This window comes from Odocoileus virginianus, chromosome 11 (assembly GCF_023699985.2).
Source record: "Odocoileus virginianus isolate 20LAN1187 ecotype Illinois chromosome 11, Ovbor_1.2, whole genome shotgun sequence".
Taxonomy (NCBI): domain Eukaryota; kingdom Metazoa; phylum Chordata; class Mammalia; order Artiodactyla; family Cervidae; genus Odocoileus; species Odocoileus virginianus.
The window spans coordinates 7,430,793-7,445,691 of NC_069684.1; the positions used below are offsets into that span (position 1 = coordinate 7,430,793).

The 14,899-nt window shown below is 46.7% G+C and overlaps 1 protein-coding gene and 1 long non-coding RNA gene across 4 annotated transcripts in view; one reads left to right on the forward strand and one right to left on the reverse strand.

Annotated features, from left to right (window-relative positions):
- Window positions 1-315, reverse strand: part of LOC139037429 (uncharacterized) — a 54,348-nt gene extending 54,033 nt beyond the window's left edge. The window contains exon 1 of the long non-coding RNA XR_011490222.1: window positions 24-315. This is a non-coding gene — a long non-coding RNA (uncharacterized lncRNA). The remainder of the gene's footprint in view (window positions 1-23) is intronic.
- Window positions 316-2,483: 2,168 nt separating this feature from the next.
- Window positions 2,484-13,982, forward strand: SERTAD4 (SERTA domain containing 4). Of its 3 annotated transcripts, none has more exons than XM_020887616.2 (4): window positions 2,484-2,573; window positions 7,608-7,799; window positions 8,978-9,093; window positions 11,213-13,982. In XM_020887616.2, exons 2-4 carry the CDS (start codon window positions 7,625-7,627, stop codon window positions 11,978-11,980), a joined length of 1,059 nt encoding a protein of 352 aa, XP_020743275.2. In that variant the 5' UTR covers window positions 2,484-2,573; window positions 7,608-7,624; the 3' UTR covers window positions 11,981-13,982. The 3 variants fall into 3 exon arrangements, with proteins under 3 accessions (XP_020743275.2, XP_020743274.2, XP_020743276.2); XM_020887615.2 differs by lacking the exon at window positions 2,484-2,573 and adding an exon at window positions 3,505-3,566; XM_020887617.2 differs by lacking the exon at window positions 2,484-2,573 and adding an exon at window positions 3,530-7,132.
- Window positions 13,983-14,899: the final 917 nt, after the last annotated feature.

A 14,899-nucleotide genomic window follows, 5' to 3' on the forward strand; every position in this document is an offset into this window, starting at 1 on the left:
TGCCATAGCCACCACTTACTCACTTTAAATTTTTAAATGATGTTTCTCGTTCCACGGACATTTGACTGCCTCCTCTACTTGTAGACATTAGTTCATGTTGTCAACAGTTGAGCACCAAATCTCGACGAACATTAAGCTTGAGATTAAAAGGAGACCAGGAAAAGCTTTCAGTAAAACATGCTAACCTAACATATCTGAACAAGACAGGGTCAAGTTCATACTCAGAACCACAAGGGTACTGTGAAGTAAAATGATTTCATATTTCTGTTATGATGTCATTTTTTATAACATTAAAGCCAAGAGTCCTCCCCACTCAAGGGCAATGCCAGTTTCCCAGAAGGCTCATTTCTCAGAGCCAAGGCTCCAAAGATGCCAGAGCAACCCATGCTGATTCTTAGGTCTCGTGTTATTTCTCAATTTTATGCTTAATTTGCTCCTTTTGGTTGTATGCATTTTGACGCAGCCAAGGGTATGTGGGGATTTCCCCATAGTCCTTTAAATGCTATAAAACTTTAATATAGCGAGATAAAAACAATAATAAGCCATGCCTCCAAGCCCTCACATTTAGTTCTTTGAGTTAGACACTGATATAGATTTTCAAGTACTTGGACTGCTTTAAATGCCCTTGTGTCTTTCCTTACCCTCTCTCCTCACTGAAATGAAAATTACATTCTAACCCATAGAATGTTTACAATTCTTAAATCATCATCATAATGGCCTATACATGCATCACCCAATGCAATTTAATCTGGTTCAGGATAAAGCCAAGATGGGTGCCCAATTCCCAGTTTTAGGCTTGCAACTCTGAAACATCTTTTTGGAAAAAAATGAAATAGTGCTCCTGGAAGTCTGTTGAGTTAGTCTGTTTTCAGCATAATTGCCTTCTCTCAGCTTCCTAATACCCTTAAAACCTCTGAGAGTCTTTAATGTACAAAGTTCAACAAAAATACCTTCAAAGCAGATTAGTTCTAATTATGTTTAATATTTGTTTGCTGCTTTATTGAATAAACTACATTTGCTTTAAGAAAAAAAATTCATTTAACTGCATGTCAGTCACCCAAATTTTAAGCATAGGAATGAAATGGAAAACATTTATTACACAAATTTAATTACAATTCTAAGAAATAAACATGCAAATTAGATAGGGTTCAATTTGCAGATGCTAATCCTCATCCTTGATCTTGTTCCTTTCCTCCCTGATTTTCAGTCTGTGCCTCTTCTTGATTCCTAGGGAGCCAGGCAGCAAGAGGTTTGGTTTTTCACAGTCGGAGGATCACTGTTTTAAAGAAGTGTTATATTTAGCACATCTGGCATAGTAGCAGTAAACAAACATTATAGTCTTTGTAACACTTCTGCGCAGGTGCCTTCCCCCCATTTTATTAGGTCTTTGCCTTCCAAGCCTCTGCGTTCATTGCACCTGAAATGACCCATCTCGACTATGGAGGGGTCCCTAGACAGAAGTTATGAATTAATGTTTGAAAAAAAAAAAAACAAACTCCAGTGGAGCCCAATATAGAGGAAAATTACTATTTGCAAAATAATGTGATTCCGGGGCTTATATTACATTCTTTTGACCAAGGACAGCCTCCTTTATTACTTTTTTCTTTTTTTTCCTGGAGGTTTTCCCTGAAGGCTCCCCCACCCAGAAAGAGTTGCCAATTCCAGTTGCAGTCGGACCAAGGTTGCTTTTTTGATACACTACACACAGCTCCGGCGGGGACGGGCGGGGGCGGGCGGCGAGGGGAGAACTGCTCTGGTCCTGCAAAGACAGCTGTTTCTCATCTCCGTTTGCTGTGGCAAAGGAGAAGAAAGTCTGCAAAGGGTGGGAAAGGCGCAGAATCTTTTTTTTCTTAATCACACGCATACACAACAACAACAAAAGTAAACCAAATTTTTTAAAAAGAGAGAAGACATCTCAGAAGGTTGCAGGGTGAATATATTCTTCGGCTGCAGCCAAGCCCCCCAGGGCGAAGGGGCCAGAGCCCGGGAGCTCGTGGGGTCGGGGCTGCGGGCTGGAGCTGGGCCCGCGTGTCCCCGGGCACCGGGAGGGGAGGGGAGAGGAGGGACGGGAGGGCGGGAAGGAGGGAAGGAGGCAGGGGGCGGGCTGGGGTGGGGGCGAGGGGAGGGCGCCCCGTGTGCTGCCGAAGGAGCGGCGGCGGCGGCGGCGGCGGGAGGGAGGGAAGGAGGGAGGCGAGCGGGCGCGCTTGTCATGTTGCCTCGCTCACCCTGGGGGCATCGTGCAGAACCTCTCCTCGGAAATCCACGGGGAAATGGCAAACAGGATTGACGGGTTTCACACGCTTCTCGCTAGACAGAGCCGCTCATTACCATAACCGTCTGCAGCGACGGCGGCGCGGCGCCCCAGTCGCGGCGGCGGGACCTGCCGGGACCCTCGCCCGCCGCGCACCCGCGGCCGCCACCAGCACCAGCACCCGCGCCTCCCCGGACCGGACCGGGCCGGGCCCCGAGCGCGCGGAGTGTGCACCGGCGGCCGGGCTGGCGCCGAGCCCGGAGCGGGCCAGCAGCAGCTCGAGCGCCGCGGCCGCCGCCGCCGCCTCCCGGCTGACCCCGCGGTAAGAGCCGGGCTGGGCGCGGGCGGCGGCCGGGGGCGGAGAGGCCGGGCCGGGTTGGAGGGCGACGGCCGGTGCCCTCGGGCGTCTGCGGTCGCAGACCGGCTCCCCCGCGCCCCCCGCCGAGTGGGCGCGCACCGGCCGGAGCGGGACCCGGGCGGCCGTTGGCGGGGGTGGAGGGATGGAAGGAGGGGAGAAGCCGGGGAGCCGCTGCGCGCGGAGGCGGCGCGGGCTTTTCTCCGCTGGGCTGGCGTGTGCCGCGGAGCCTGTACCCGGCGGGAGCGGCCGCCGCCCGCGCGCTCACCGAGCCGACTCTAGGGGCCGGTGGGGACCGCGGCTCCGGTGACACCCCGGGGTCCTCAGCAGCCGCTTAGTCGCCTGTCCCCGGGTGCAGTCAGGAGGCATGCTGCCCCCCCCCCCCCAAGGTCTGGATAACGCCGCGGCGGTTGGCAGGTGGGGAGGGAAGGACGGTGGATGTCAAGAGCGCGCGTTTGCAAGAAAAAGGAAGAGCTGCAAGAGCTGACACCTTCTGTCCCCCCCCCCCCCCCCCCCCCGCCACCTCCGCCCCCGCACCCTCCCCGGCAGCCGGGCCGCGCTGCGGGCGGCGGCGGCGGCTCCTCTGTCCTCAGCTCACCTCCCTGGCGGGCCCGGTTGCTGCCCGCCTGGTCCACGCCTCCGCCTCTCTCCTCCCTTCCTCCCCTCCCGCCTCCGCGGCCCTAGCAACTTTCCGGAGTGTGCCCGGCCGGGACCGCAGAGGCGGCGGGGGGCGGGTGGAGGGGGGAGGAGAGGCGGCCGCGCGGGCCGAGGGTGGCGCGGGCCGGGCGGGAGGCGCCGGCCGACTCCTGGCCGCTCGGGCCCCGCAGAGGCGGAGGGCGCTCCCGCAGCCCCGGGGCTCCGGGCGGGTTTGGCCGGCGAGGGAAGGGAGGGCCGGGCAGGCATCTGCTGCGGGCTGGAGCGCGGGCCGGGGCCAGCCTCGCCAGAGCCCTGCCAACCGCCGTGAGTCATTTCCTTGGAATCCTACCTTTGGTGTTTATTTCCCTTAGAAGGAAACTTGGTTTAAAAAAAAAAGAAGAAAAGAAAGAGTAATCACAGCTCTTATTCTTCAGGAGAGGCGCACGGCTCCAGCACCGTGGAGACAACTTGCCTTTGTTCCCAGACACTTGGGGTGGTGTTTACTTTCTCCCGCGGCCGACGGCCGGCGGAGCTCTGCCGGCTTTTCCCCCAGAGGGGCTTGGGCTAGGGCCCCCGACCCCCGGGGTGTGTCACTGTGGGAACGTCGGCTGCTGCCCGCCTGCAGGGGGGTGGGTCTCCAAACCTCAGACCCCCAGTCTTGGGCGTGGGATGGGGAGACCTGGCGCCCCGGGCTGGGCTTGGACCCCCACCCTCATCCCCCTCTGGTTTGGCACCCCCATTCCCAACCCCAGGATCCGACCTAAATCTCTTGGCCTTTCAGAGCTGCAGCTGAGAAATGTATCTCCCAGGGCAGACAGGTGTACTGCAGGGACTGGTAGAAAAGCGACATCTGCCTATTTGGAAGGATTGAAAGATTTTATTCCACTCACCCAAACCCTGCCACCACCAACCTAAGCTGTTGATAGCTTGTTAGGGACAATGTCAGATCAAGGGCTTGATTCCACCTGGGCAGGATATCTAAGACTGACAACTTCAAAGATATATTGAAAATATCAGCTCTTTATTTCCATGCTTTTCAATATTGGAGTTAGACCTCTGAACTGCTGTAATGCTCTTAATAAAATGTTTTCCAATGATGAATGAGAGGGATGGGGTGGGCAAAGCATGACTGAGATCCCCTGTTGGATGGCAGGCATCACTGAATCTGCAGCTACCCTGTTCTCTGTGCCAGCCACTCCTATTAGCATCATAATGGCTCCAAGGAGAGAAGCAGCCCAACTCATCTGGAAGAACCATAGTGTGTAAAACCGCCTGGTAACTTTACTGTGAACATTTGCTGGCAAAACTTGACACTTTAGCCCTCGGCCTTTAGGGAATGCTTGAGGTGTCATTCTGCTACCTTCCCTTGGCTGACAAAACAGACATGCAGGAGCCTGAGGAGAAAAGATTAAGGGCTTTCTAGTTTTTATTTTTTAAACCCTCTTATAGACAAGACACACTTTAATACCTTTCTTTTGCATCCACTCACCTCTGATGTTAGAAAAACAAAATCTATCATAAATGTGCATCTCTGTGAATGTATCTAGTATTCACAGCTCATAAATTTGTGAATTTCAACTTCTGAACTCAGTAGCAGAATTACAATGTAAATCTCATTGTACTGAGGGAAAAAATGACAGTCCGGATGTGTACACAAAATACAAATAAAACGATCATGCAATATCATGGCTGAGTGCCCCATTCTCCAATTCATCATGAACATTGAACTTGCCTCCTTAATCTGCTAACATCCCAGTGAGTTCTAAATAGACTAGGAAGACTCAACTGCAAAATCTCCTCCCTGCTCCCAAATAAGTCCAACTTATTTATATTTTATTCAGACTTATATAAAGTACTTGTGGAACTCAGCCTTTCCAATTGAGGATGTTGTGTGTAAAAGTTTCCCATTTAAAAAAAAAAAAAACTTACTGAAACTAGATAGTATAAAAGGAAGAAACAGCCAAGATAAAAACTATTATGCCATGATTCAAGCTCAAATGCATAAGAGTAGAATTTCATGTGCCGGAAACAATACTAACAAAAAGAAACACTGAAATCCTTAACCAAAAAACTATACAAGGATAAGTCATTAAAATATAAACAAACTCCTACTAACATAAAACGGCACAGGGCCCATATAATGTCCTATTAAACAAAGGTAATTGCTGCTAGGGGCCTGCAAATGTTTCTCTTGTCTTACCGGGTATGGATTTGTCAACCTGCTTTAGTTTATATGTAATAAAATTTCCACATAGGCAAAAAATGTGGCTCTTATTCCCAGAATCCAACACAAAAGTGAGTGTAAATTTCAATTGAGAAATTAACAGTTGCAGTCAATGAGACATGGTTATGGACTCTGAGAAAAAGCTCTATAATTCTTGTGCTCCTGGCAGTAGCACTTCCTGATAACAACTGTCTCTTAGAATAGGGTAAGAAATGGGACCATTTCATGAGAGTCTTCCAGGGAACAGATTATCATGAGGCTTTGGATGCTGAGTTTGAGCATCCGTTCTATTGGGTGATAGAATGGCTTAGTTTGTGAAATCAGTGTGGTCTAAATTTCTTGATTGATGACTCAACAGAATAAATGGCATGTCTGACCATTTCTTTTTACAGAATTTTTTTTTTTCTTGAAATAAGGTTTTCCAACAAGTCCTTGCTGCTACTTTTAAAAGAAAAGGGTTAGGTGGTTCAGACAGGGAGGCCTGGCTTAGCTGCAGTTCATGGGTCACAAAAAGTCGGGCCGACTGGGTGACTGAACAACAAAGGTGGTTTAGCAGCCCAGATCAGCTGAGTCCTCATTGTCGACCCTGACCTGGACATCTCCCCTGTATGTCAGAAGGCCGGGCTTCCTTCAGTGAGGTTGGGAAAGAATTTCAGGTCTCAGAGAGAAACCTGGGTGATGGATGGAGTCACTGCTGCCAAGAGCTTCTCGGAGAGCCAGGACACTTCCACTTAAGCTATTTCCCCTTCCCCTGATGCCCTTCCTCCTTTACCTGGAAGTGGACCCTTGTTTTAACATGTAGGTAATAATAGTCTCCTACAAGACAATAGTAGATTATCCTTACCCCCCAAACATTACAAGCTGTATAATTTGGAGAAGAAAGCAAGAACTAGACCCTTAGCGTCTTTCAAACACAGATCAGTCTTCAAGAGAGCAGACCTTGACATCACTCTTTGTGACAGTTCTTTAAATGGCAAAGTGAGAGAGTGGATGTTTGGGTCTCAAAGGAATCGGGCGGTTAATAAGGCACTGAGGCTGCTCAGCTGTCACCCTGATCTCTGGCCCCGAGGTGTTTGGGCTTCTTCCCCCTTGCACTCACTCTGGACCCCACCTCAAGCCCTACTTCGGACCAGGTAAAGACACTGAACCCCCAGGGGAACCGCCCTAGCACCCCAGGTGCAGAGCAGCCCAGGGCGCACCTTAAGAGCAGAGAGGCCTCCCAGTCTCCCGCAGGCCCCAGGGAAGGGCGTGAACTGCACCGGAGGGCAGTGGTGTGCTGCCTCCTGGAAAGTTTCTGCTTTGCGTCGAGCTTCGCGGTGCAGAGTTGCCGGCTGCCTCTGGCCCCGGAGCCCTGGCTCCTGTTTAATATTCCGCCTGCTCCGTGGATGTTGTGCTTGGCTCCGGTGGGACTGCAACTCACGGCTGGAAACTGGAGCCAATTTTCTGTCTTCATCTCTCAGTGTTTTGACTGGAGGCAGATCCAGTTCAGGCCGATCAGGGCTGGTGGAAACAACTACCAAGTGTGTCTCTGTCTGCTTCGCTTTGGGAGAAGAAAGTGGAGGGAGCCCCAACATGTTGTAGGGGAACTGGCCCTGCGGAAACCGAGGAAGAGGGGGCCATGGGCACGTGGAACAGACCAAACCTGAGAGCATCAGATGGAATTCTGGTGAAGATTCCTGCCTCCCCCAGCCTTTTCTTTTGATTGATTAGTGGATTTCATCAAAGGAGACTCTCGGGGGACTTGACTAGAAAATTGATTTTGCCTTATTAATAGAAAGGAAGCGGCAAGGGTTTTGGCCTTGCCTCTTAGCGGTGCATTTTCTGCGGGAAGGTCAGAGGAAAATGTGTTTAGAAGGCAAAGCAGCTGTCTGGAAGAGGGCTGAGGGGAATCTGAGAACAATAAGAAATGGGGTTTTAAAGATCCGCCCATGAAATGCAGATTGCTGAACACAGAGGCTGAGCTAATAGCTGCAAGAGAGTTTACTGACATTTTTCTTTGAAAAAAATAATAAAATGTTTCAGGGCAAAGAGGAGGAGCAAGAAGTAAAAGTTTCCCAAAGCAAAGGAAGGGAGATGCCAAGGCCGTGCCCTGGCTTGCTCTTGATTAGGGCTCTTTTCTTTTTTTTTTTTTCTTTTTTCAGATCTGAGGCTGTCAGAGATGACTCTGGTTCTGTCCATGAATAGATTCTGCGAGCCCATTGTCTCGGAAGGAGCTGCTGAAATTGCTGGGTACCAGACACTATGGGAGGCTGACAGCTACGGAGGCCTGAGCCCCCCGGGGCCAGCCCAGGCTCCCCTGCAGGGAGACAGGGGAGCCGGCCCCCCACTGGCAGGTACGGCCTTTGACCTTTCTCTGCCGCCCTCTGTGGCCAGACTGGTAGATGAGGGTGGTGTCTGGGGTGCCCTTCTGAGCTGAGAGTGCTCCGGGGACTCGAAGGCCCCAAGGAAAGGACCAGAGGTGATGTTAATCGCATGCAGACCTGAGTTTCCCCGTGCTGCTGCTTCAGGTAAAAGTCAGGCATTTGTATTTTTAAGAGACCCAAAGCAGATCTTGAAACTCTTCAATTCGATTTTCTAACCCCTAGGACTGTACGGGTCTCAGTGCTATACAAGCCCTGGGTGGGCTTGACAATGAAATCTTTATCCCGTGAGACATAAAGGAATGTGCCCTTTGGGCCAGCAGCTGTGTGGCTCTTCTTTTTATTAAGCACACAATTGGCTTTGGTATTATAGGTAGAAAAATTTGTAAGCCCAGAAAAAAATATGTTCTCCCGGATTCATTATTCCTATGCTCACCTTAGTGAGTTCCTTTGGATTTTTGTGTGCTACTAGATTGGAAAAAAAGCCAAAAACCTAAAATGAAAACAAGTGCTTGGTGATGTCTGATTTGCTAAAAAGCAGTAAAAGCTTGGTCTTTGAAAATTAGACCTTATTTTTATTCATGGTTGATATGTTGGATTTTTGAGAGCAAAGAGAACTTTTGTTGCCCTGAAGTTTAATTTTAAATGAAAAAAATTTGAATTTCATGTTTTGAAACAAGGAATATTATAACTCCAGTGTGTAGATAGTCATTTGTTTACTTACTGAGAGCCAGTAATATTTAAAAGTTGCTCAGTTATTAGTGCTTACAGTTAAAGATACATTTGTTTGAAAAATGGTGTTATTATGAATTTAAATAATTTGGATAAATACTAATATTATTTCAGTTATTACATTACTTCCCTTTTTGAATTTTGCTGTTTGCCTGTGCATAGAATTACAATTCTGAATATTTTGTAAATGCTAAAATATGTCATTTTCCTCTATAATTGTCTAGAAATCCTTGCCTGGCCTGGGTCACAGGATTCCTCATGATAGCAACTATTAAGACTAATGTTTGTTTTTAATCACCACATGTACAGACAAATACGTAGCCAAGTTATCTTCTAGAAGGAAAGGAAAGAAAAGCATTTTGTTTGGAGAACCTCTGGCAAACCGCATGTCATTTGTCATATCTGATTTATTACCACAGGATCACATTACAGGGGAATTTCAAATCCTATAACAACATCCAAGATCACATACTTTAAGAGGAAGTATGTGGAAGAAGAGGATTTTCACCCACCACTCAGCAGCTGTAGCCATAAAGTATGTTTTTTTAATAGTCATTATTTTTATTAAGAGTTTAAGATACTTAGTAACAGTTGCTTGATCCATTTCCAGAAATTAAATTGTTCCACCCAAGCAATGAAAATGAGCCGCTTCTCAGCAGGGCCGTATTAATCGTTGTCACTTTTTGGGGTCCTGTGTTATTTTTCACAAGTATTTGAAGAGAGAGCCAGCAAGAACTCCTCTGTCCAGAAATAACAGAATTATATAATCCAAGGAATGCCTTTTTTTTTTTTTACTAATGATTTCATTTTTCTCAAATTGCGTTAAGGGTTCATGGTGACTGGTGCTTTCACATGCACTTGTTCTTTCCAGACCTGCTCCCCGTCTCTGAGCTCAGGCTCCCATGGCCAATGTCACCTGTGTGCCCACACCCAGGGTTTTCCCTGACCTCTCCGAAGTGGACTCCCTAGCCTTTGAATGTGTGCATGAAAGTAGAAGTGTCCTTCATGGTGCATTCATAACATATGTTTTGTTTATGGAAATACATAATACATTCCCAGGAGAAAAACCAAAGCTAACTTTTTTGTGTGTGAATAAGAAGGAAACGCCAGGATCGGGAAAGCACCCAGAAGTCTAAAACCGGCTGTCTAAGCTTTTGAAATACCAGTTCCTTTTCCTATGGTTACCTTCTTTCAAAAACTATCTGCTAACTTAATCGAGGAGAGGATAACCCAGGCCGTAGGTGTTTGCAATGCAGAGAGGATGTTTAATTTTTTTTCTAATTCATCTTCCCCTCTTCTCACTCCATCTCCTCCGCCCCCCCACCCCCACCCCCAGCCTTTAGATGTTGCTCTGACCCTGCTCATAAGAGGACATCAGCATGCATTGGCAGGTGCTGGGCTTTTCCGTGTATGTGTAGTTCCTGCCTTTGGTCAGCTTGGGCTGGTTTAATTCACAGCTCCTGAGGTTAGCTTTTTTTTTTTTAATGACCTGGAAGAGCTGGGCCCCAGGACAGAAGCATTTGAGGTCCATTTTGGTTTCTGAGTTGTGGCTGTAGCAGTTTTCCAGACTGCTGCCCGTCTGTGCCAACCATCACACAGTAATGGCATTGCACAGCCTGGGAGTGAGTCCTCCGATTTCCTCTCTGCACCTCTTCTCCTACCTAGTTCCAGAAAAAGCCTACTTTGGCCCTGCAACCAGCAGCTCCCTTTAGGGTTTGAGCCTCTTTATTTTTGTCCCTCTATCAGGCAAAGATAATTGCAAGAATGAAACCCAGAAAAACAGCACAGGCAGCATGAGTTCATGCTCCTTGATGTCTCACCCAGGGCTTGAAATATACTTATGATGACCTGCAACTTGGCATCTTCTAAAAAGCATTTATTGACATAGAATAGATGAGTATGTGTGTGTGCATGTATATTTGTATACACACACATAAAGGCCCAGAGTTTCCCAGGTGGCGCTACTGGTAAAGAGCCCGCTTGTCCATGCAGGAGACATAAGTGACACAGGTTCGATCCCTGGGTCAGGAAGATCCCCTGGAGGAGGGCATGGCAACCCACTCCAGTATTCTTGCCCGGAGAATCCCATGGACAGAGGAGCCTGGCGGGCTATGGTCCAGAGGGTTGCAAAGAGTCCATAGGGACGCACAGAGTCAGACAGGACTGAAGCGACTTAGCATGCACATTAAGGCCCAAGTGTCATAAGGGCCCAGCTTGATGAATTTCACAAAGTGTGAAATAGCCATGTAACTGGCATCCAGATAAAGAAACAACGTAACCAGCAACTTAGAGGGTGCCCCTGTCCTTCTCTGGTCACCATTTCTCAGCTCTCCAAAGAAGCCCCCTCCTTACTTCTAACAGCATAGGTTAATTTTGTGCATTTTGCCATCCCCCTCACCATAAAAGAGCGGACATCCTGACCTGTCCCTGCTGAAGTCTGCATTGTGGCTGGATTCCCCAGTGCTCAACATCACCAGCCAGTCTGCTGGGAAGGGGAGATGTTAGCAGCCCCCAGGAGAGCATCTCTAAATGAACCCAAGGGAAACCAGACCACAGCATCCCCAGGCCCAGAAACTGCCAAGGGAGAAATGTGCTGGGATAATATTTTAATAAAGGCCACCTCCTAAGTTTTCTCTTCCCTTTTTGATTTTTAGACCATCTCAATCTTTGAGGAGCGAGCCCACATCCTTTATATGTCCTTAGAAAAGCTAAAGTTTATCGATGATCCTGAAGTGTACCTCCGAAGATCTGTCCTTATAAACAATCTGATGAAAAGGATCCATGGCGAAATTATCATGCAGAATAACTGGTGCTTTCCTGCCTGCTCTTTCAATGGCACCTCTGCCCAGGAGTGGTTTATGGCTCAAGACTGTCCTTACCGGAAACGACCTCGAATGGCCAAAGAGGAGTGTGAAAAATTTCATGCCTGCTGCTTGTACCAGGAATGTGGTGGTCACTACCTAAATTTACCCCTCTCGGTCAACGCTAATGTCGGAAGTGCCTCCACCTCTGCCTCCTCTTCCTCCCCCTCCTCGTCTTCCTCTTCCTCTCCCCCTCTGCCTTTACCGAGCTGTTCCCACCAGGTGGATTTTGATATAGGCAGCGCACCTGTTTACAAGGGTGATGGCCAGATCCCTGCCAGTGAAATCTTTGTTACTAACGTCCGGTCACTTGGTGTTCAGGAAAAGGCCAAATTAAATGATGAGAAAGTAAATGATGACACCAACAGGGATGGTGGCCCCCTGAGCCATGGACCTGTGGGCAATGACCTTGCGTTTGAGGGCAAAGGCCAATTTTATGATTATTTTGAGACTGGATATAATGAAAAAAGCAGCTTAAGTGAGTCTTGGAAAAAGTCCTTGAGGAAAAAGGAGCCTTCACCGAGTAACAAGCTGTGCTGTAGCAAAGGAAGTAAAATATGAGCCATCTTCTCACGCAAACTTTGAAGCATGCACAGCATGATCAGTTAGCTCTCATAAATTTTATTTTGAATGGATTTTATAGTTTTGTACAACTGATACAATTATGCCATGAACATGCCATGTCGTTTAACTGCCTGGAGAGCAGATTGCATAAAACATCTGTATTGTAGGCATCGGCGAGCTACTCATAAATGTGGTGACGTTACCAAGAAGACAGTTGACTTAACACTTAAACGTATATCTTAGTTTTCTTACCGAGAAGATCAGCAGATTAGACTGGGGGACATCATGCCCTTGTGCTATTTCCACGACCTGCAAGGAGCCTGTCACTGGCGATGAACCTTCCACCTGTTTGCCAGTTTATTAGGTAGTTATTTGGTAAGCAAATTGATATAACCAGCAAAGGAGGTCTGCTGCTTCTCTATGATACAGTATTTTTCTTCTGAATAAAAGACTGAGGACAGGGAGCTAGGAGAAATGGCTTCCTGGTGCTGTTAAATATTTGGATTCAACCGTCTTGTGTGACAGATGAAATAGGATAGGAGGTAATGAAACAGCTGACTAGGGGCAACAATCAACGATACAAGTAGAGGGTGATCCCTGCCAGTTCCTGGCTTGCCTGTGATGGGTGATGAGGCTTTTAGAAAGGTGTTATACAGGGCGATTTTTGGTGCCTTACTTTATCTTAATTTTTGCCAATGTGAAAATTAAGGATAAATCAGAGTACAGCAGGGATTTAGCAAACAGGAAAAAAAATACAAACAGGGTGGATCAATATTGTTTGGAAATCTTTAACGTCGAACTATTGCGTTCAACTTTTGATTCAGCATCTCTGTTCTTCCTTTATTTTTTGATGCCCAGTTGCTTTTGGATTTGGCATTTTTCGAAAGGGATGGAGGACACAATAGAGAGAGCTGTTAGGGACCAGCACTTAGCTGCTCAAGCTTTTCTGTGGCAACGGTCTGTTGCTGGGGTTTGGGTTTTCTGGGTTTTGGGTTGTTCTGTTTTGTTTTCTTGTCCAATGAAGTTCATGAACCAGTAGCATGCATCATACTTTAATCTGTTTTGCATCATTTCACTCGTTTAGATTATAAAAGCATGTGGTTTTTTATATATGACTTTTGCTGTTGATTACGAAGCACAATGTTAATACATGATGTGGTGATCAATAAGGTTTTATCTTAAAGAATGTAAAGATTTTCGTTTGGGGAAAGTTATTTTGGAGAAATGGGACTCAGTCGGCAAAAGCTCCTATGTATTTGGCCAACATTTTTCTCAGTCGTTTTTTTCATGTGTACATTGGCAAGAGTGTTCAGAGGGGCCCCTCTGACCATCCTTCCTTCCATGCCAGCCAATTCCTCCTGCTAAACTCTATTCCCATTTCCAAGGTTACTGACTGACTTGGGCCTCCTTACACAATGCTTCACAGGAACCAGATTCCAAATGGAGGAAATAAGTAAGTCCTCCCAGTTTCTCCAAGATAAAGCTTTTTTAATTATTGCTATTAATATTAAATATAGGTCTCATTCATACAGTGTATGAGTAGGATCGTCATTTGGACAATGTCCACAAGGACCAATTTTTAAAACCCGTTCTTGTGTTATGGCTGAATAGTCTAGTGATGTTTTGTCCTTTATTTTCAATATTTGATAAACATTTGATGTTGAAAACTTAGATGATAGATGCTTGTATATGAATGTGTTGTAATAAAGTGAGGTTTTCTGGATATATATTTATTAAAATGATCAAAATTCATTCAGATTTTCGTATTTTAATGACTTGGCTGTTTCTCTTTTCCGTTTCTCGTTCTTCTTTAAAAAACAAACTCGAAAGTGGCTAGAAATTGTCATGGACAGTGACCCCATAGGCTTTTTCAGAGTTAGAGAGTGCCTTTTGAGAGGCCCATCCAACAGGTGTTGTAGAACGGTCCTAGTTTGTAGGTTTAGATTTCTGTTGATTTAAGAGCATAGTGTTAATAAATAATGTGGTTGGTGATGGATAAGGTTTTACCTTAAAGGGTCTGAAGTTTTTTTGGCTTTTGTGAAGTTTCTGGAAAAAACAGCATAATATGAAGTCATAAATACTGAATCCTAACTGATTCCTTTTGAATTGTCAGATTGTCAATCGACAGTTGTCATATATAAAGTTGAAACAGCTGTGGAGGCATTCCATTTAATTCTGTATTATTGTTATTCTTAGAGGCTAACATTTCATTTGATAAAAGAGGTGAGCTTGGAGCTTCCCTGGTGGTCCAGTGGTTAAGACTCTGTGCTTCCATTGCAGGGCTGAGGGTTCAGTCCCTGGTGGGGGGAACTCAGACCCTGCATGCCACCTGGTGCTGCCAAAAATATCTTTTTAAAGGGAGTGGGCAAGCTAGTTGGAAAGTAATTTGCCAAAAGTAGCATTCTTATTATGAGCATGCTACATCACGGAAATTTGAATATGAAAGAAAGGACTTTTGTTAACCTCCCCACACCCTCCCCCCTGCCCCTGCAAGCCTTACCAGATAATGGTGGCCAAAGCTGTGAAATGATGGAGTTGGTGATTTTCCAGAGAACCCACTAGTACTTCTCTGAAGGATGAGGCCTGCCTTGGAATCCAGCAGCATTAAAATACATCATAGTTCGTAATCAAGTTTTTGACTGTAGGACAGTTCCAGCATACTTAAAGGAATACATTTTCTTTAAAGAAAAAATAAACCCTAAACATCCATCCAAATACCAAAAATGTTCCTAGTGTTGTTAGAAAAGCATTATGGCCTCCTGTGTAATATCTACTCAAGAGATATTAAGTTAGATTTTCCTGGGTGGACAAGGTTCTCCTTCATTGTAAGTTAAGCCTATGAATTGGGTTCTCTAGTTATATCCTCAGAGATGGGAAAAGCTAAGACCGCCCTCCACACCACACTGCTGTCTCTCT

Bases quoted from the DNA above. Each gene is read 5' to 3' on its own strand.
- SERTAD4 (XM_020887616.2), top strand. From the start codon at position 7,625: ATGACTCTGGTTCTGTCCATGAATAGATTCTGCGAGCCCATTGTCTCG. The intron at 7,800-8,977 runs GTACGGCCTTTG...TTATTACCACAG, and splicing joins AGCCGGCCCCCCACTGGCAG to GATCACATTACAGGGGAATT. The intron at 9,094-11,212 runs GTATGTTTTTTT...TTTGATTTTTAG, and splicing joins TCAGCAGCTGTAGCCATAAA to ACCATCTCAATCTTTGAGGA.